Below are 22521 nucleotides of genomic sequence, written 5' to 3'. Positions count from 1 at the left end.
CGACGGATGGCGCTGAAGACCTCGGTCAGGTGAGACAGTGCACTGTCGAAGTCGCCACCGTGCACCAACAGGTCATCCAGGTACACAACACAGCGGCTACGAGGGATGTTCACGAGCACCCTCTCCATCAGCCTCTCAAACGTTGCTGGTGCATTGCAGAGCCCAAATGGCATGACCCTGAACTGCCACAGCCCCTGTCCAATGGTGAATGCAGTCTTAGGCCTTGCTTCGGGGGCTAGCTCCACCTGCCAGTAGCCGCTGCGTAGGTCGAGGGAGCTGAACCAGCTGGAGCCGGTAACGTAATCCAGGGCCTCGTCGATCCGTGGAAGCGGGTACAAGTCCTTCTTGGTGACTGCATTGAGACGGCGAAAATCCACGCAGAACCTCGGGCTGCCATCCTTCTTCCCCACCAGGACCACGGGTGCCGCCCATGGGCTGTTGGACGGCTCGATCACCCCAGCCGCAGCCATCTCACGGATCTTTTCCTCCGCCACCTGCCGTTTGGAGAGGGGCAGCCGGTGTGGGCGCAGACGGATGGGTTGAGCAGAGCCGGTGCCAATGGTGTGCTGGACCAGCCCCGTCTGCCTGCAGTCTTTGTCACTGGCGGCAAAGATGTCCACATTCTCGTCCAGGAGGCACCTCAACCGCTGGCGCTGGTCAACGTTGAGACCTACGCTGCTGCACTGCCACAGGTCACCAACAGCCTCGGTTGTCTCGGTCGAGAGAGATTTGTCGGGCTGAGAGGCCGGGGCTGAGGTGAGTAGAGATGACCCGGAGCCACCGGTACCCGAAATCTGCTGAGCGGCAGCTGCCCGACGCCTGTCTCGTCTGGCTCTGGTCCCCTCCACTCCCTGCTTTTGACCGCACTGGAGGGCAAGAGTCTCTGTGCCAAGAGTGATAGCCCGCTTTGCGGTGTCGACGCAGGCCCCCAGCGGTCAGCAGATCAAGGCCGATGATGCACTGGTCTTGAATGTCAGCAAGCCAGAAGTCGTGCACCAGCTCCAGATCCTTCACTCGGATCCGCAACGGTTTCTTCCCCCGCATATCAGCCCTCTCACCCGTCACCGTCATCAGCTGGGTGTCGGTGGGCGACCAACCCTTCACCAATGGCCCGGACGTTCCAGGGAGCACGCCAGGTCGTATCAGGGAAATGGTGGACCCCGTGTCCACCAGGGCCTGGCATGGCTGGTCCTCAACACAGCAGCTCAGGTAGAGTCCCTTGAGGTGCCCAACTCGGCCCACCACCGTGCATCGTCCTTGGAGGGGGGCAGGAAGCTGGAGCGGTGGTCCCCTCGCTACACCGCTCCCTCCCCGTTTCCCTGGGGCTGCGTAGTCCTGGTCTTCGGGGCAGGTGCTGGGCATTCACGCGCCACGTGGCCAGGCTCATTGCACTGGTAGCAGCGGTCGGTCGGTCGACGGAGACGCCTCCGGGGCACCGAGGGTTGCAGCTGGCATATCTCGGCGACCTCCCCCTCCCCGTCGCAGTCTGCGACTCTGATTTGGGGACAGTTTGGGGGGGGCACCTGCTGGTTAGGTTGCGAGGTGAACACCAGCTCGGCCCTCTCAGCCTCAAGGAGCGCCTCACGGAGAGTTTGAGGCATGGCCAGGCGGACGTGTTGACGTAGTCGCTCGCAGACTATGTCCTTGCAGAAAAGCATGCAGGCTAAGCTCCTCACGGGCTGCTGCTGGGAACTCCGGGTACCCACGACGAGCATGCAGCAACACGTCCGCTGCAAAGGTGCCCAGGCTCTCCCCTGGCCGACGACTCCGGTTGGTCAGCTGCTCTCTGCTCTGATCAGTGGAGTGCCGCTGCCCGAATCGCCTCTCGAGTGCTATGGTGAGGGTCTGGAGCTCATGCTGCTCTGACGGGGCTAGGTCAAGGAGTACCTGCAGTGCATCTCCTTCCAATGCTAGCGCTAAGTGTGTAGCAGCCTCTTCGTCGCTCCAGCCATTATGCCTCGCGGCTAGCCGTACTTGTGAGAGGTAGGGCTCTAGCGGGGTAAGCCCGTTGTATTTCGGTACCTTAGCTGGCGTTGCAGGCGTCACTGCTCGCTGTCGGGGGCTTGGTGTGTCGGTCGACAGAGGCAGCCCATGAAGTATTGCCCTAGCGTCTGTCGCGACGGGCCGCCGCCGCGGTGCGCTCGCGCCGTCGGGACCCGTCGGGGGACCTACATGGCCGCTCGCTTCCTCTCTCCTCGATCGCCAGCTTCCCAAGCAGCAGATGCTCTCCTCGACAGCTTGCTCCAGCCTCCGAATGTCTCTCTCCATTATGGCGAGGGTGAGCAATCCCACTTCTGACACCAATGTGGCGAGCTCAGTCATGGAGGAGACAAAGGTTTCTTTGGGAGCACCCGTTTATTTGCAACCGGCCCAGAACACTGCCGCTACCTCCCTCCTCAGCGCGGCAACAACACATAAAAACAACAAAAAAAGAGCGCGTCACTCATCACCATGACAACAGTAAACAGAACTATAATAACAAAACCCCAAAACAGCCCTGACCCGCTACAATATGTAATGAATATACTGTAGCGGGTCAGGGCTGTTTGGGTTTTGTTGACAGCTGTGTTCTGTTGTTTGAGGCGGCAGCGTTATGTTGCCATGGTTACCATGTGACGCGCTCTCTGAGACTGTGTGTGTTTTCTGGGAGAGAGAGCGCCTTTTTCTTGTTGTTGTTGTTATGCTAGTGCTGTGCCGAGCAGTTGGGCTAGCGGCAGTGTTCTCCTGTTGCAACACGTTCTCACTCCCAAAGCGTAACATTTTACGCTAGGTGACAAATCGTCAACATATTACGTTTTCGGGCACCCAACGCGTTCCTACGTGACGACATCGGAAAACTGCGGACACATGAGAACATCTTCGCTTTTTCCCTTAAAATCGCTTGGGAAAACACTATTTCACGTCATTAAAGTGCGGGTTAAGGTTAGGAATACAGTCATGGTTAGGTTTAGGGATAAGGTTAGGTTTAGGCTTAGGGATACGCTTATGGTTAGGTTTAGGGATAAGGTTATGGTTAGGTTTAGGGATAAGGTTAGGTTTAGGCGTAGGGATACGGTTATGGTTAAGGTTAGGAATAAGGTTATGGTTAGGAATAAGGTTATGGTTAGGCTTAGGGATAAGGTTAGGTTTAGGGCTGCAATACAGGGCTGGAACCCGACGCGTACCATAACAACGTGGAAGGTCACCTTTCGCGTTCCTCAGGAACGCCGCGGGACGTGTCAAAACGTCGGGATGTTACGCCTCGGGCGTGAGAACGGGCTCCCTGTTGAATGCAAATAAACGGCTGTGCTCCCTGGCTAACACTGCGGGAAACAAGATTAAACAATACTTCTGTCTCCTCCTTGTCTGAGCTCGCCACAATACAATTAGCAACAGTAATACAAAGAAGTACCTAAGAACCTAACCCTAACCCCCTAACCCCAACCCTAATATATAACCCTGGAGCATTTTCTTTTTTAAGGGATAAATTAGAGACTCAAGCTTTTTGTATCACTGCACATTGAAGCTTTTTATTAGAAACAATTTACAATACTGAAATAACAGTATGACAGGACTGCTGACAGGAAGCATTGTTTTCTGAAGTAACAAAGCAAAAGACTGCTGTCACTCTTCAGTTGCTGAAATTCTCCACAAGAGACCCGAGTCGTGACAGCAAATGTGCTTCTGTTTGTTTTTTAACATGCTGTAGTTGCCTGACTGAACATATAAGGCCTGTGCACATAAGGTAAAACTATTGATGAAAAATGGTCACCTGGAATGAACAAATCCCTGACAAAATGTAGGAAAATATCTAAATCGTGTTCAACATTAAATTTACATATATATATACATATATACATATATATATCAGTAAAAATCACCCTTTCTATGGCCATTTTTCATTAGTTTTCAATTCAATCAAATGCTTTCTTGTATTGCTAGGTTGCACATGTTTCTATAACACATCCTCCTCTTCACCAAGATTGTAGAGGAGATAGTTGCTATGTGTTGAAGTTTCTGGAAAAACAGTAAAATCACTTAAGTCCTTTTCCATGACTGACTCATTGTGTCCTTGTTTATGAACAGATCTAGAAAAAGAGAGACAGGGACATGAGCTCTGAACTGTAAGCATGGTCTGCTTCTTTTGTATCCGGTGAAGGGGCAAACAAGGGAGAGGGCAGTGATGTTCCATCATTCATGTTGTGTATAGACACAACCTGTGGTAGGCTACTTTGCATTTTAGAGGTTTCTGTGTTATCCTCTGTGTAGTCTTGCAGTCTTATAGTCTTCCTCTTTTGGTGGCTGCTGCTGAGACTTTCATCATCTGAAAGCACCAAGTTCGGGTAGGCGCCTGATTCTCTCATAATTTGGAAGAGTTTGTCAAGGCTATGTGAGACTTCAGTGCCGCTGTTTTGGCTGGCCTGGGATAAGAGGTGGGTGTGCTGACGTAGCTGGGTAATTTCTGTCTCTATAGCAACATTCTGCTTTAGCAGCTCCTTGGTGCGTAGTGTAATAGCCAGCAGGCCCAACTGGTTGAGAATTTCTGCTGTGTTGTGGAAACGGCGCTGGCGTGTGGAAGAGCTGTCTAGAGCTAGGTGATATGGACTGTGAGCTGTTGAAGAAGTGGGAGATGAAGAGGAAGGAGAGGAGGATAGGGGAGAAAAGGAAGAAGGTGAAGAAGGTATGTGGGAGCTCAAGATGGACAGTGAGCCTAAATTTTCAGAGCTGGAGTTTTTGTGACAGTGGCGGGACTTGTGTTGGGTTTTAGATGAGGCATAACTGGGCAGCAGGCAGTGAGATAAGCTGAGGATAGGAGGAGGATGTCCTCCTCTGACTTTATGCTGGAAATGGACTTTGTTATCTTTCTGTTGCTGCTGCAGGAGGGGAATAGTAGTGGATACAGTTTCCCTCTTCTCTTCCTCAATGCATGCTCTCTTGCTCTGGCTTTGGCCTTCACTGCAAAGCTCTTTAACACCATCTACTCTGGTACCTTTTCCCTCATGGATTTTCTTCCTGGGGTGAGGGGCAATATGAGGGTAAGAATTCAGGATGGGCAGATACGAGTTCTTGCTATGGTTCTGGTTGCTGCAGCTGCTTACTTCTTTAAATTGACCTTGTGGTGGAGGTAGACAGAAAGAAGGTGTGGGGGCACAGGAGGAGGTGGCATAAATTGTTGGCTGTTGGATCAGAAATACTTGAGTGGGTGTTTTACCACTGGTAAGGCTATGCCAACTTCCACCCCATCCCAGAGGGCCATGTAGAAGCTGCCCTGATCCAGACTGTCTCACCAGGAGGTTGTGGACAGGGTTTTTCAAACCAGAAGAAAAATAAACAAACAAACACAAGATGTAGAGGAGGTTAAGGTCAAAAAGAGATAAGCCGTAGGGCACAAAAACAATCATATACACATCATCTATGCACTGATATGGATGTGTATTACGTATACAGGTAAAAATGATCAAATTAGCAATTTTAAAAAGAAAGAATCAGAATCAGAATACTTTACTGATCCCTAGGGAAATTATTTTTGGTTACAGTGCTCCAGTATAAACAAACAGTAACAAAGACAGACAATACACTAAGTAAGAATAGCACAATATATACATGCATATATATACATAAAAGTCACTTATTAATAAATAGCTGAAAAAGGAAGGACATGCAAAAAAGGTGTAGCTATTGCAGTAAGAAAGATCAACAAGAGTCTAAAAAATATTCAAATCCGGTTTAACCTTATTTTCTATCTGAAAAATAAAGCAAACACATCATATATTGTGTGCTTAGCACCGAATATCAGCCCAAAAAGGTTTGAAACTAACTGATGAGGAAACTCAAGATTTCAGTAGCTAGAGGTAGCTAGGGTGATAACTAGGCTAATGGCTAAAAGTACTATTCTCAGAAATTGGTAGAGACCAAAACAAAACTAAAATTATTATGAATATTAAACAATGCAACACACTGGAATGGCTCAAAATTAATTTCAATGTGTCGTCTTGATCTGTTAAGGTAAGGTTATTATGTTGTCACATACATCCAATGAAAAAAGAGCATATGACAAAGATATTATGAAATCATTTCCTAAATCTGTCACATAATCTCTTTCATGAAAAAGTAAATACACCTCCACATTTCTTATATCTTCAGATCCATTCAGTTACATCCAGGGGTTCCAGATTAGCTACCAAATATTAAAACCTGTCTGACTTATTCAGACCTCTGACATGAAGAGTCAGGTGTCTCTGTTGTATTTTCCATTTCATGATATGCCAAATGCTTTCAACTGGTGAAAGGTTTGGACTGGACAATTCAGCAACAAAAATGCATTTTCTACAAACCCACTGTATTGTTATAGCTGCAGTATTTGGTTTACCATTGTGTTGGTAGGTATTCAAGTATTCAATGACAAAAAATCATAAGCGTCCTATATTGATGGGAGTTGAGGAGAGTTCTCTATATTCTCAAAATCTTTTAATGATACTATGCACTGTAGATGATGACATATTCAAAGTCCAAAGATCAGCAGCCCAGCACTTCCTTTCAAAGACCTGAGCACCAGAGAACCACCTTGGAGAGCAGTAAAAGAGGTGATAAAGAAGGCTGAAGTATCAGAGCCCAGAACGAATGGCCTGCCTTACACATACTGAAAGAAATACTCAATTTTGCTGCACAGACTTTGTGCCAAAAGATTAGGGATTTTCTAAGATTAACCAATTTTGAACCATACCCGATGGAAAATGGTTACATGGGCACCTCATTCCAGAAGGGAGGAATCCTAGGGTTTATATTACCATACTTAGCAAGCAGAGAAGCAAGGGTAATTGCCAGTTGTCTGGCTAGACCTAGCCAATACATATGGTTCAATTCTCCATAACCTCATCAAGTCCTTGAAAGACAATAAGTCCCAAATAAGATCAGATAGATCTTATTCATGATGCGATTCAGGACCATATGGCAACACCGCATGGCAGGTTCTGGAGAAGGGATACACCATCTCTCCTGCCTTGTTTATCATGGGAATCTCCTCATTACAGCCAGGTGTGGCAGAGGCTAGGGGACCAGAGACCACAGCAAGAGACAGACACCCCTTGATTAGAGAATTCATGGATGACCAACCACATCACATGGGCAGGTAAGATGGGTCCTGAAGCCTCTGGGAGATCTGGGATTGTGTGAAAAGATGTTTTCCAAGGTCAAAAACTTACAAAGCATGGTGATAAGGAAGAAGAAGGTGATATCCCAGTTAAATCCCTCATAAAGTGGTATTTTTTATTTATTTATTTATCCTTTATCTATATTTAGCTAGAAAAAACATAAGAATCTTGTATGGAATTATTTTTCTGTCAAAAGTCATGCACGAGAAAAAAAACATAATCCGAGTAAGTAATTGAATTTCACAGGCACAGGTATTCACTGCCTCTCACTCTACACACTCACTCTAGCGTGTAGCTCTTTATGCTCTCAGCAGAATCCTGGTTGCTCAAATCAACTGTTTGAAGGCTGAGCCCAAAGGAAGCTGGGATCCTAATGTGATTGGTCACTTTGATGGACACTTCAGGTTACTGCGTTAAACCGAGTTACACTGTGGCAAGAACATAAGTGCCGCTTTAAAAAATATTTGTTTACAATTTGGAAAATAACATTTGCTGGATTAACTATCAACAGTTGTTTGCTACTGTTTGCTGTGTGGCAGTGGAAATATTGACAACTTTCACTGGATTACTGTAGGCTGAGTCTTGATGCATGTTCAACCATCCAGATAAGGAAATCCCAGAAAGCTGATTCTGTTCAACTGGACATAGCTTTTTCGGCAGGAGATACATTTTGTCACTCATCCAAGTGACTTCTTCCATCTCAAAGATCCACCAATCTGGCCTGCTGCCCTGGACCTGGAGACCATAGGGAAATGCCACACATCTATCTGTTTTCTGTTGTCACTGCTCAAATGTTCCTTGTACAGGATTCTTTAAATTCTTGTAAGTATAGTTTAAATAAACTTTAAAGTTAAAGTTTATTTGGTTATTAACAAATCTTAATAGCAAGAACAATATTAAAGAGCTGTTTCTAGTAGGTACTTAGATCTGTGGTTATCAGTAAAATTATTGTCCTCCAGTTCAACAAACAACAGTGAACAAATGCTCTGATCAAATGCTGATTATCAAATTTTTACAATTGTTGAGGAAGTACCTATCCCAAATCCCATAAAAGTAGTAATACTACTCCCATACTTATAAAAGTAGTAATGCTACAGTATTTGAACAGTATGGAAAAAAACTTTTGCCAAAACAATGTCGGACTCTGTAGTTTTCTCTGGTCCCCTCCCCAATCAGACCACGAGTGACATGTTTAGCCACAAGTTCTCCTTAAATTGCTGTCTGTCTGAGTGGTGTCCAAAAAATGATGTGGGCTTTACAGATAATTGGGAAACTTTCTGGAGGAAACCTAGTCTTGTTAGGAAAGACGGCATCCATCCCACTTTGGATGGAGCAGCTCTCATTTCTAGAAATCTGGACAAATTTATTAAACCCCCCAAAATATGACTATCCAGAGTTGGGACCAGGAAGCAGAGTTGCAGTCTTACACGCCTCTCTGCAGTTTCTCTCCTCCTGGTATCCCTCCAAAACCCCATTCCCTTAGAGCCTGTGTCAGCTCCCAAACAGACAAAAAACAAACTAAAAACCAGCACAAAATGACAAAGAAAATCACAAAGAAAGAGCAATACGGTATCCTCAACAGTGCCAAAGAGTAAAGCAGTGAAATGTGGATGATTAAACATTAGGTCTCTCTCCTCCAAGTCTCTGTTAGTACAGGAGTTAATAATTGATCAACAAATCGATTAAGTCTACCTTACAGAAACCTGGTTACAACAGGATGATTATGTTAGTTTGTCATTAGTTCATTAGTCATTCTACTTATCAGAAACCTTGAAGCACAGGCTGAGGGGGCAGTGTGGCAGCAATTTTCCACACCAGCCTATTAATCAACTAAAGACCAAGACAGACTTTTAATTCATTTGAAAGCCTGATGCTTAGCCTTGTCCACCCCAGCTGTAAAACTCAGAAACCAGTCTTATTTGTAATCATCTATCGTCCACCTGGGCCTTACACAGTGTTTCTCTCTGATTTCTCAGACTTTTTATCTGATTCAGTGCTCAGCTCAGATAAAATAATTATTGTGGGTGATTTTAACATCCATATAGATGCTAAAAATGACAGCCTCAACACTGCATTTAATCTGTTATTAGACTGAATTGGCTTCTCTCAGAATGAAAAAGAACCCACCCAACACTTTAATTACACTCTAGATCTTGTGATCATGTGGCATAGAAACTGAACATTTAACAGTGTTTCCTTAAAACCCTCTCTTGTCTGATCTTTTCCTGATAACATTTAAATTTACAATAATTGATTACACAGCGGTGGGGAGTAGACTTCATCACAGTAGATGTCTTTCTGAAAGTGCTGTAACTGAGTTTAAGAATAAAATCCATCCACTGTTAACATCTTCAATGCCCTGTACCAACACAGAGCAGAGCAGCTACCTGAACGCTACTCCAACAGAGGTCGATTATCTTGTTAATAATTTTACCTGATGTGAAAAATAGAGCCTCAAATCAGAAGTACTTGACTCCCTGGTATAATCTTCAAACACGTAGCCTAAAGCAGATAACTTGTAAGCTGGAGAAGAAATGGCATATCACAAATGTAGAAGATCATCATTTAGCCTGGAGAAATAGTTTGTTGCTTTATAAGAAAGCCCTACATACAGCTAGAACATTTTACTATTCATCACTGATTTAGGAAAATAAGAACAACTCTAGGTTTGTCTTCAGCACTGTAGTCAGGCTGACAAAAAGTCAGAGCACTGTTGAGCCAACCATCCCTTTAACGTTAACAAGTAATGACTTCATGAACTTCTATACAAATAAAATTTTAACCATTAGAGAAAAAATTACTCATAATCATCTCACAGATGTAACATTATCTACAGCTACTTTCAGTACCATTGATATTCACTTAGAGTCTTTTTCTCAAATTGATCTTTCTGAGTTAACTTCAGTAATTAGTTCCTCCACACCATCAATGTGTCTTCCTACAAGAGTGCTCAAAGAAGTCCTACCATTAATTAATGCTTCAATCTCTAATAATTGGTATGTATCACAGGCCTTCAAGCTGGCAGTAGTTAAACTGTTACTTAAAAAGCCATCTCTTGACCCAGTGGTCTTAGCTAATTATAGGCCAATCTCCAACCTTCCTTTCATCTCAAAAATTCTTGAAAGAGTAGTCATCAAACAGCTAACAGATCATCTGCAGAGGAATGGCTTATTTGAAAAGTTTCAGTCAGCCCCATCACAGCACAGAAACAGCTTTAGTGAAGGTTACAAATGATCTTCTTATGGCCTCTGACAGTGGACTTATCTCTGTGCTTGTCCTGCAAAACTTAGTACAGCGTTCAATACTGTCGACCATAACAATCTATTAGAACAATTAGAGCATGCTGTAGGTATTGCAGGTTCTGTGCTGCAGTAGTTTGTATCATATCTATCTAATAGACTCCAATTTGTTCATGTAAATGGAGAGTCATCTTCACACCCTAAGGTTAATTATGGAGTTCCACAGGGTTCAGTGCTAGGACCAATTCTGTTTACATTATACATGCTTCCCTTAGGCAGTAGTTAGTAGTTAAACTGCAGGGATGCCTTAAAGACATAAAGACCTGGATGGCCTCTAATTTTCTGCTTCTTAATTCAGATAAAACTGAGGTTATTGTACTTGGAAGAAAATCTTAGAAATATGGTATCTAACCAGATTCTTACTCTGGATGGCATTACCTTGGCCTCTAGTAACACTGTGAGGAACCCTGGAGTCATTTTTGACCAGGATATGTCCTTCAATGCACATATTAAACAAATATGTAAGACTGCTTTCTTCCATTTAATATTCAATATCTTCAATATCTCTAAAATTAGAAATATCCTGTCTCAGAGTGACGCTGAAAAACTAGTTCATGCGTTTATTACTTCTAGGCTGGACTACTGTAATTCATTATTATCAGGAAGTCCTAAAAACTCCCTGAAAAGCCTTCAGTTAATCCAAAATGCTGCAGCAACAGTACTGACAGGGACAAGAAAGAGAGAGCATATTTCTCCTATATTTCCTCCATTTATTGGCTCTGTGTCAAATCCAGAATTAAATTCAAAATCCCACTCCTCACATACAAGGTCTTAAATAATCAGGTCCCATCTCATCTTAATGTGGCCCCATCTTATCTTAAGTACCATATTATCCCTTTAGAGCACTTTGCTCTTGCACTACAGGCTTACTTGTTGCTCCTTGAGTACTTAAAAGTAGAATGGGAGGGAGAGCCTTCAGTTTTCAGGCCCCTCTTCTATGGAACCAGCTTCCAGTTTGCATTCGGGAGACAGACACTAGCTACTTTTAAGATTAGGCTTAAAACTTTTCTTTTTGCTAAAGCATATAGTTAGGGCTGGATCACATGACCCTGACTCTGCCCTTAGTTATGCTGCAATAGGTGTAGGCTGCTGGGAGATTCCCATGATGCACTGAGTATTTCTTCTTCAGTCACCTTTCTCACTCACTATGTGTTAATAGACCTCTCTGCATTGAACCTCTGGCTCTCTTCCACAGCATGTCTTTCATCCTGTCTTCCTTCTCTCACCCCAACCGGTCGCAGCAGATGGCCGCCCATCAGGGAGGGACGGCCATCTGTTCTGCCGGAGGTTTCTTCCTGTTAAAAGGGAGTTTTTCCTTCCCACTGTCATCAAAGTGCATGCTCATAGGGGGTGATGTGATTGTTGGGTTTTTCTCTGCATGTATTATTGTAGGGTCTACCTTACAATATAAAGCACCTTGAGGCGACTGTTGTTGTGATTTGGCGCGGTATAAATAAAATTGAATTGAATTGTAAAAGTACCAGTGTTCTGCATTAAAATATACCTCAAACTCTATATAATTGTTGAGTCATTAAAGTGTACACCACAGCTGGAACTAATTCACTGTAGCTAAATCATACAATAATTTATTAACTGATTTATATTTTATATTAATCCATTCATTCTCATGTGCTTGTGCTAGGAGGCTGGAATCTATCCCAGCTACCATATGGTCAGTGTCAAGGTACACCCTGGATAGGTCGCCAGCCTGTTGCGGTGCTCTTCTTCTTCCTGCTCACAGCTCTCTGAACTCTATGGTTTCACAGAAAATTAATAGTAAAATCTGCCAAAATTACAGTACTGTACTTCAAACATTCTCATCTTTGAGCTGATATTCCAGAAGAAGAACAGTGAGGGTGATCCAGAGTAAGAACCCAGTGAAATATTTGCATCACCTCTAACAGTTTCCCTGTGTAATATTTATTTCTAATATTCCAAAACTAAAAGTGGATTGAGTAGTAAAGTGGTGAAAAATGGCAGGATAGAGAAGACTCTTGTGTTTCTAAGCCAGTCGGCATTCATACCGTAATATCTGTAAGAAAGAGCAACAATATTGTAGGTGCAGCTGGCGGTGCGGTTAGCTGGACTGTGACTTTGCATGTGAGGGCTCACTGTGGGTGCAAATGTGGGAGAAGCGATTGCTTCGCGTTCCCATGGTGCTCACTACAGAGCTGTGCGTTAAATGAGGCAAGGAAGCAAAGAATTTGACTCGAGAATTTTTTATAATCGAATTATTCAGATTACTTGATGAATCATTGTAGTCCTAAGTACAATCATAGGTTGCATAGAGGACACACATGCACATCCAAATCCATACACCAGAATAAAAAAAAAGACACCATCAGCAACTGGAACAATATATAACTCCCTTCTCTGTTAAACACAGTAATGTGTAACATCCATCCTGCAAACTGTGTGGGAAGCCCACATTTTGTGCCATATAGCCCTCACCCTGGGGAAAAATGTGGTGGCATGACTAGGTGGGATTGCGATACCACACAAGCTGCAAGTGCAACGACTGCAGGAGAACAGCCAACTACTGCAAGGAGAACCAGAGCCAGCATCCTCTAGAAGGCACAAGAGTAGACCCTGGAAGGAAGCTGTATCTCCTGCCTGTTGTCCAGACAGATTTGAGGCCTGAACTAGTCATCTAGTCAAAGCAGGAATTAGAATTGGGGCATAGAGGGTCCCCAGCAGTCAGTGTGAACTGTGCTCAGGGGGTAGGAGGGAAGAGGGGGGCTGGAAGTCTGGAGCTTTTGGCAGTGATTTAGCCACCACTGTGGATCAAACAACCGGAGGGCGTTATGAGTTGAAACATCAAGTAAAGGTTGGGCATCGCCTGACGACATCAGCTCCAGGCCAAAGGTTACAGTTGCTCTGTAAGAACGGCATTTGGGGCGTCTTTACATGTATTGAGCAAGACAAATGGCGGACAGATTTTAAACCCTTTTGAGGCAAATTAAGTATCATTAGTACCAGATACTTTATACATTAAACTGACTGGACTCTACTAAACAGAATAGTGACTGGATACATTTTAAAACTGAGGTTTTATTTTCTCAAGAAAAAACACCTATTATGCCACATGATTGAGCACCTGAACAAGAAAGTTCTTCTGAATATCTTACCGGCTTGAGCACCAGGCAAACTGGGGGGATATTCTCATAAGAAGTCATGTCAGGGCCTGCAGGATTTGCATTGTTATTGTTTGAGCATTTTCTGCTTTCCCTGTGAGGTTCGTTCACACTGCTGCGTTGATCATCTACATCAGTGTGCACAGAGTCGGAGCCAGCCTCTGAAAGACAATGATTATATGGAAAGATTTGTTCGAATGTTTGAATACAGAAAAAACATGTTAACTTATTATTTGTCAATTAAATAAAAATGTTTCAACATATCAGCAGTGATTAACTAAAGCTCAGCAAAGGGCAGTTTTGGTTGCACAATTACTGATTCAATCCACAGAAATTTGAAAAAAATCTAGGCAGAAAAATGAAAACAGTTGCTCTTTCAGTGTTGCCAAGACATCAATGTCATTGCCAAGGCAACCTTAATTAAGACACTCTATCCCTGCATGGAGCTGCATAATTATAATGAATTACAAGTAAGGAGTTCTTACTGAAGAAAACATTATTTTCAACTACATGTTCATGTGTCCTGACAAAATAAAAGGCATTCATATTTAACTTTTGTTAAGTCTTAACAGTATTCTTTGGGTCTGTGTTAAATCCACATGCAACCTACCTGAGTACCCTGAGTCTTTTTCTGAGTCCTTCTCTGAGTCACAGTAGAGCATGCAGGTGCTCTTGTCACCCATTCCAGACTGCACCCTGTGAGTGCCACCCTGAGATGCCCACAAGGTGGCACTGTTACTCTTATCCTTGGCATTCTTCGAAGCGCTATGGGTGTTATGCTCTCCATAAGGTTCCTGTTCTTTTAACATTCTGAAACTATAAAAAAACAAACACTTTTTTTTGAGACAAAAGACATATAGATGGATTTTTTCCATACTCCTGGTGGTAAAGATTACCAGTATAAGCCTACATGAGGAAAATGATTACATTGATACTGGCAGTATCTGAATAAGAGGTTTTTTGTTCTTGTGCATGCACTCAGGTAAATAGGTGAAGTTGAACAACATATGTATACTATCCAGGCTGGTTGCTGGATAGTGAATACAAAATGAACACATGGGCAGAGAATCTTCAACAGTCAGTGTTCACTGTCACTGTCAGGAATGTACAGATAGGTTTTTAAATATTTGGACACAAAACTTAGATCATAAAGTAAGGAAATTTTTGTTTGGTTGATTATTTCTTTGTTGTAACATTGCTTCTTTGCAATTAATCTTAAACCACCCCCCCACCCCACCCCCACTAAAGTAAGCCACATTCGTAATACAACAAATTTGTGGGTTTAGCAGCAGAGTTGAGTATGTGGCCTGTGAGACCAAACAGCCAATCTTTGGTCTCACAGGCCTGTCATGACTGCCCTTCACTGTCAGGCCTGTTTGCACTGGTGTCAGTAACATGTGCACTAGAACTTGAACTAGAACAAGAACCAATAACAGGGTAACAGCTTTTGATGGAGGTACTCTGATGGTGTGGAGCAGCATCTCACTCACTGGAAAAAACAAATTTGCAATCACTGGCAATCTCATTTCCACAGTCTGGCACCAAACTCTGTCCTCCAAGATGGCAACGCTCACCCCCACAGAGCAGGGTTTCTAAGACACTAGCTCCAGAATTTGAGAGTGGAGAGGATGGATGGTCTGCAGTCCGGGCGTGTTGTTTGTGCCAGAGTGACCAACAGAACCACATAGTTTGACTTGTGACAAATGCTAGTTGAAGAATGGGATGCCATCCCACAGCATTTTGTGACTAAGCTGGTGACCAGCATGAGGAGGAGGTGCAAGGCTAGTGTGTGAATGGTTCTTCCACATGCTATTTTCAGTATGTCTGATTCTTGCTTGTAAACAACACCAAACAAGAGTCAATAGCAGAATAAACTGATTTGGCAAGTTTTCATGGGTGAAACCTACATACTCAACTCTCCTACTCAACCAACAACTGCATTTTCTTTAAAATATGGCACCATTTAGGGGGAAATGTCACAGGATCAGATGTGGACAGGTTGCTAGTCTGTTGCAGAGCTAACACAGGGAGACAGACAACAATTCACACTCACATTCACTCCTACAACCAATTTACAACCACCAGTTAATCATATATACATGTTAGGCTAATCGACAAGTCTTCCTCCCACACTACAACAGGAATGTAGTTGGCAACATTTCTTTGATTTTTGGTTTTTCGGCCTAATGATAGTTTAATTTACTTGGATTGACTTCTTTTTGGTCCACATATTGAGAATTCCACAAGTTTCACACTTGGAATCAACTCGTGATTTTAGCAGTCTAATTTGTAATGAAACAATGAGGAATAAGATCTCACCTGGCCATGAAATTACATCCCGGTCAACTGTTCAATTAATTGTGAGCCTCCTAAAATGAGGGAATATTTATAAAAATGGTTGTGATTCGTAAATAGTGGGCAAAAATTGTTCTGTTACACCCCTTGCATTAAAGAAAGTCTGCATTTCAATCACATCTTGATTATCTAATTTAAAATCCACTGTGGTGGTATGCAGAATAACCATTAAAAAAAACTTTGTTTAAAGAACTCATGGACCTAACTGTAAACAAGAGTGACACAGCACATCCAAATGTATCTAATCAGAACTAGAGTGAACAACAATAAAATCTCAGAATGAAAAGAAAACCCCACTAAGACTAAAATCACATTTTTGAGAAACAAATATTCATAATAACAAATTCTTTGTGGAAAGTATTGAAGGTAAAGTAAATACGAATACTGAAATTGCAAAAGACCTACCTCATCATCCAGTCCTGGAAGCTTAGTGGCCTGGAATGTTACAACCTAAAACATTTTTCATTTTTTCAGTCTTTCACCACCTCCTAAATGGTTAGATATCATTTCTAGAGTGGTCTTTGTAAAAATACACTGCCAAATTGCAATTTTATGCTCCGTCTCATGTCCATGTGTCTTTAATAACTCATTTTCTTCTTCCAAAATAGAAGTCTCCATAAAGACATAGGCTGGGTGAAATACAAGGAAGGAAGTGTCGCTTCTTTTACATATTGCATAAAGGAAACATCCCTTGTGGCAGTTCTTGTGATTATAATAATGTGTGAAAAAATATTTCCCACTGCTTTCAACCAGCTTAACTTGTAACAGAGGTAGCTCTTCTGGAAACAAAGTAAGTAGGTTCAGAAGATCTTTTTCTTTTTTTCTAAATCGATGACTGTATAATATGCTCTAGTTCTTCTTGAAATTATAGATCTACACAAAATGTATACTCCAAGTAGTCACAAAATATACATTTGTATTATGTGGCTATTTAATTTTTTTAATACAAGAAACCCATCAACTGTATTTGAAGTTTGTAAAGTCTTTAAATTTGTATTTTGAGGATTATAATGATGCCAGAATTTAAGGTGCAGGTTCACACAGAATTGGAATAAGTCAGTCTTGGTTGGTAAATCATCTGTGCAATTTGTGGTTTAGAACATCAAGGAGACACGTTGCAAGAGGAAAAAAAATCTATTACAATAAATTTTCATAAAATCAAACATTTCTGTCATTTCTGGAGGAGAGCATAACATGAATACCACCCGCATGACTAAAGCAAGGCTTGGCTGATACAGTCTATTTAGCATAACAGTGTACTGTATGGTGAATGACGTTAAAAAAAAAAAAGACTGCAAGTTAACGACTTGTAAGTCGGTCAGCTTTGAAAAGTTGCAAGAATGGACAATAATGCATTCAAGAATAGTCTATTTTTCATCATCATGTGCTTTTCTGATATATTCTGTGCAAACATAACAGCATGCACATGCTGACGAGCCTGCAGCAGAAGGAAATTGATAAGACGCTATGGCAGACTGTACAAGCCCACCCCCAACACCATTATGTAATACAATGCTTGCGCTGTTCAGTGGAAAAACGTGAACCTGTTATAAATCCAAATGGAAACTCGCCATTCACTGACTGTACGACTTCCACAAAAGATTTAACAAAACTGACTCTGCCATATTAGAAAAAAGGGAGACGAGGCTCAGACTAAAACTGTTCAGTTATCCTTCAAATGTGGAACTCGGTACAGTTTACTCACCTGTCAGCACCTTTATTTTAAGAGAAAATGCTCACTCCTGGTAGCAGAAGTCCGCCAGTCCTAGGTTTAAAAATCTATTTTGGGTAGAAGAATCATATATATGACTATTTATATCCTTTGCCTCTGCCAGTAGCAGGAAAAAAAAATCAAAGCTCTACTTTGCTGAAGTGATGCATGAAGAACCTGCTATAAGGAACGTAGGCACACTAACCGTGTACTGAAGGGATCCATGACGTTCATTTACGTAGCCAGATAATAAGCGGGTCGTGCACAGAACAGTTAGATGCTGACGTAACGCCAATGGTTTAGCCAATCCCGCGCAGAGACACGTGATTAGTCGGTGACGCCGGACAGGCCATGTGAGGGTTGAGCTTGGTGCTAGTATGGTGTGTTTAACTGCTGTCGTAAATACAAAATCAGACATTCATGTGTTTCAACGTAATTTGAAATTTGAGAAAGCAATAAGCGTAGTAGCATTCTTAATTTACATTAATTCAGTGATTCTCTTACTTTTGAATTTACACTATAATAAAAAAAAAGTACTATTCGATCTTAATATCCTGACAAACCTGTTTTGGTTTTGTTTCATTTTCTACCTTGTGTTTACAATATACATGGTATAAACTAATATCACAACAGCAGTCACCTCAAGGCGCTTTATATTGTAAGGTGGACTCTACAATAATACATACAGTGAAAAATCCAATAATCATATGATCCCCTATGAGCAAGCACTTTGATGACAGTGGGAAAGAAAAACTTCTTTTTAACATGAAGAAACCTCAAACAGAAAAGGGCTCAGGGAGGGGCTACCATCTGCTGGGATGAGAGAAGGAAGACAGGATAAAAGACATGCTGTGGAAGAGAGCCAGAGATTAATAACAAGTATGATTCAATGCAGATATGTCTATTAGCACATAGTGAGTGAGAAAGTTGACTGAAGAAGAAATACTCAGTGCATCATGGGAATCTCCCAGCACCCTATACCTATTGCAGCATAACTAAGGGAGGATTCAGGGTCACCTAATCCAGCCCTAACTAAGCAAAAAGAAAAGTTTTAAGCCTAATCTTAAAAGTAGAGCTAGTGTCTGTCTCCCGAATGCAAACTGGAAGCTGGTTCCATAGAAGAGGGGCCTGAAAACTGAAGGCTCTCCCTCCCATTCTACTTTTAAATACTCTAGGAACAATAAGTAAGCCTGCAGTGCAAGAGCAAAGTGCTCTAATGGGGTGACCAGAAGGTTATTAAGATAAGATGGGGCCTCCACCCCCTGTTTTTTTGTTAGTTTCACCATTTCCAAACCATACATCATAGCATGTCTCGTTACCATATTGTAAATGCTCCCTTTCACTCTTGTTGCTTCTGTTACAAATCAACCTTGACACTCAACGTCCTAACTAAGGAGCTTTAAATAAAATCCTTCCCTATAGCTGCTTTGCAGTTATTAAACATCATCCACCATAAAGTAGTACCTTGCAATTTAGTTTCCCCAACACTGTATGTGTTTTTCAAACTAGACTGGAAGTTTGTAAGAAAAAAGGAGAAAAAAGTGGAGTGTGGTCCAGTGGAAAGTGCCCCACCAGTTAAATTTGGCAATGTTTATTGTTATCATTACTGATGATGCAGTCATGTAACTTTTAAACGAGTGCAATAACACTCCGTGCTATTAGTGTAGAACAGAATGTAACAACAGGAATCTCACTGCTTTTTGACAGCCCAAGAGAACATGAACATAGGAGACGTGGATGTGTGCGGCAACATGTGAGGCAGCTTGTGGAGGTGTGGTTTCTTCACAGCAACATGTTTCTGTTTCCCGCTGGGGGAAAGAACTGTGAGCCTCACAATCCCATGTGTGCAAACCTAAGCCCCCCCGTTGTCATGTTTGCGTACCGGCAGGTAAGGAGAGAAGGACCCAAAATGCAGGTTTCAGTGAGGCGAAGTAGAACTCAAAGTAACCGCTTTATTAGTAGGTTGCCGGTAAATAGCGGACTAACTAAACTGGGAAAATACAAACTAATCAGGCAGATACACACGGATGGAAAACAGAGTACAGACTGAAGGTGAGTAAACATTAACGATGCAACAGAGAACAAAGGTAACACAGGGCTAATATACACACGGCAGTAATCAAGGGATGAGGCACAGGAGGGGAACACACCTGGGAGAAATCACAGCTGACGAGACAGGGGAATAGTAAACCGAACACACTGACACCAGACACGAACCTCCAAAGTAAAACAGGAAACCAGAAACAACTTACAAGGAGGCAAAAGACGCTGCACTTAATCTAGAATAATAATCAATACTATAGAAACATACCAAAACACAAAGAACTGAAGAAGCTGGGTCAGAATGACCCAGAACCGTGACACCCGTTCTGCAAAAGAGATGACAGAAAGACATGCAGTGTTATCTGAGTATGTAATTCTTACATCCTCTGAACATGATATGATGTAATTGCTGCCACTCTGACCATATGGGCATTTAATTATGCTTCTTCAGGTAGTTTACTGAAGCTCAATCTGCATACATAAGGGGCTAACATTTCAAAGTTGACATACAACTCAGATACTCTCTTATTCATCAATCCAGACTAAACGTATGACCACTGAGCACTTTGAAGGAATTTAAGGAATCTAATTTAGATTTAATTTCTAAAAACAAACAAACAAACAAAAAAAAACCTAATGAAGTTAGAAAAAAGTATCCAAAGTAATGACCCCTCCCCCCCTCAAAAACAAAACAAACAAATTAAAAACACACACACACACCCCATGGGTAACATAGGCCTAGGTCAGAGATATTATTACTTAGCAAGGAGGATGGAGAAAGTATAGAGAGATTCTACTAAACATCTAAAATCAGTGGTTCAGAAATACAGCAGTGGTGCAATTTAAAGCATGCAGAGTGGAGGCTGACTTGCTTAAAGAGTGTGGGCAGAACAATGATTGGACTACAGCAATGATGTCAGAATTCAGTTTTGTAGTGTGGGAAAGTGGAAGTGATGTAAAAGAATAGATTAGCAGCCAAAAACCTGCTAAAGCAGACAGATGAGTGAATACAGATCTTCCTTGTTAAAGTTAGACATAAGCTTCATTTCATAGATGCTTTGTATATTTTTCAGTAGGACACTTGAGTGGAACAATAAAGGGAGGGTTTGTATGAATTCAAAAACTCGTACCAGTTTGCTTCTTGTCTAGATGTATGAAGCACCAGTCTGATTTTCTTATGTCTGTGTTGAGTAATGCCACTTGAATTGCTTGATGAGTTGGTGGACTGCCTCTATGTGGTTAAGTTACTGAAAATGTTACTATATCTTTGGAAAATCCTGGTAAAGATGTTGCACCCCAACATCCTAAATGATTCTTGGATACTCAAATGGCCATCCAACAAATTATGTTACTTGAGAAATTGTAATACATAATTGAACTGAGGTTTGCAGAATTATAAAGAACTGAATATGTCTGCATGCAGTAAATTTCATTATGTTTTTTTTGTTGTTGTTTTTTTTTTTATTTGTGGCATAAAACATATGATCCCAGCCCTCCACACATCACTCACACCCCTGTGGTGCAGGGGGTCACGTAGGTCGTAGTGGGTAGGGCCATTCACGTGGTTTTGCTGGCTGTACTGCGCGGTGACCCACCCCTCCTTTTTAATTACACTATACTCATTATTATTCACAACACATCACCATACACATAGGCCTTGGGGGGGCAGTTGCATTACCCAGACCCTGGTGGTGAGGTTGCTGCAGTAGCCCCATTCACTGCTGTCTGTCCCTCAATTTTAACATTTTATAATGCTAATTTTATCTGCACCTTTGCAATTTTACATTGAGAAATGTAATTCTTATTTCTGTTGAACTATTATCCACAGAGTGATAATCTCTACCCATCTTCTGAAAGGCCTCTCAGATAGTGATCATATTAAGGATCTGATGCTAAATAACTAGTTGTGAGATTTATAGTTAAAGTGAGACTTATATTCTAAAGTGCTTTGAGTGGTCAGTAAGAGCAGAGACTAGAAAGTGCTATAGAAAGACCATCTTTGAATCGAGGAGGGGGCCTAAGGGTACATCTTTCCACATCTTACAATGCTGTGATTGTAGCCATTCCCCAACTCTCTGTGAATGGTACTCATGGCCATTAATCAATGACATGACAATTTGCATATTAATGATCAAGGAACTGACCTCACAGCCCATTGTTCATTCAGTGGGCGAATTTCAGTTATTGTGCAAATGTACTGTTTATAAGGTTGGGGAAACCTGGAGTCAGCTGTGACTGAAGAAGTCAATTGGATGAGTGATGAAACACTTCTCCCACTGAAAACACTACATCCGGATGAACAGAATCAACCTTTTGGGATTTACTTACCTGGATACTGAGCATGCATCAAGACGTTTTTACATCATATTTAACATCGGCTTGTTTAATAATTCAGTAAAAAACTAAAAAAATTTCAACAAACAAATGCTTTATGTTTTATAGATATGGGACAGTCTGGGCAGTGAGCTACCAGAACCTTTTCTATAATTTAATATAAATATCATGCAGAAAAATTGAGATGTTCTGTTGAAAACGCACTTCGTTATCGTATACTAAGATATCTCAGGGATTAAATGTGCAGGTAAATATCTTTATGCTGAAAAGAAGTGGAGTTTCACTTGTATGGTCCCTTTATCATCAAAGTGGGCTGTATGTGGCCCTCGATGTAAAATGAGTCTGACGTCTCTGATGTAAAATGTTCAGCAAGTGAACTTGTGTTCTGGGGGACCAAAAATGTTAAATGATAAAGGCTGCAAAGATAATATCTAACACATGGGAGACTAAAATTCTAAAGCACAAAGCAATAAAAAGTGACAAATGTCCATTTTTTGCAGTTAGCTTGTACAAGG

At 42.0% G+C, this 22521-nt stretch overlaps 1 protein-coding gene across 10 annotated transcripts; it reads right to left on the bottom strand.

Annotated features, from left to right (window-relative positions):
- Positions 1-3498: 3498 nt before the first annotated feature.
- LOC116311853 (CLOCK-interacting pacemaker-like) lies at positions 3499-22390 on the bottom strand. Of its 10 annotated transcripts, XM_039618407.1 has the most exons (7): positions 19941-22390; positions 17835-18022; positions 17624-17697; positions 15883-15932; positions 14174-14379; positions 13558-13724; positions 3499-5258 (listed from the first exon to the last, which is right to left on the bottom strand). In XM_039618407.1, exons 4-7 carry the CDS (start codon positions 15888-15890, stop codon positions 4068-4070), a joined length of 1572 nt encoding a protein of 523 aa, XP_039474341.1. In that variant the 5' UTR covers positions 15891-15932; positions 17624-17697; positions 17835-18022; positions 19941-22390; the 3' UTR covers positions 3499-4067. The 10 variants fall into 10 exon arrangements, with proteins under 10 accessions (XP_039474341.1, XP_039474336.1, XP_031584925.1 ...); XM_039618402.1 differs by having other exon boundaries at positions 14174-16368; XM_031729065.2 differs by lacking the exon at positions 15883-15932.
- Between the last annotated feature and the right edge of the window lie 131 nt (positions 22391-22521).

The sequence above is a fragment of the Oreochromis aureus genome, linkage group 10, assembly GCF_013358895.1.
Source record: "Oreochromis aureus strain Israel breed Guangdong linkage group 10, ZZ_aureus, whole genome shotgun sequence".
NCBI classification, from domain to species: Eukaryota; Metazoa; Chordata; class Actinopteri; order Cichliformes; family Cichlidae; genus Oreochromis; species Oreochromis aureus.
The sequence above is the reverse complement of the archived record's forward strand: the minus strand, read 5'-3'. Positions and strand labels throughout refer to the sequence as shown.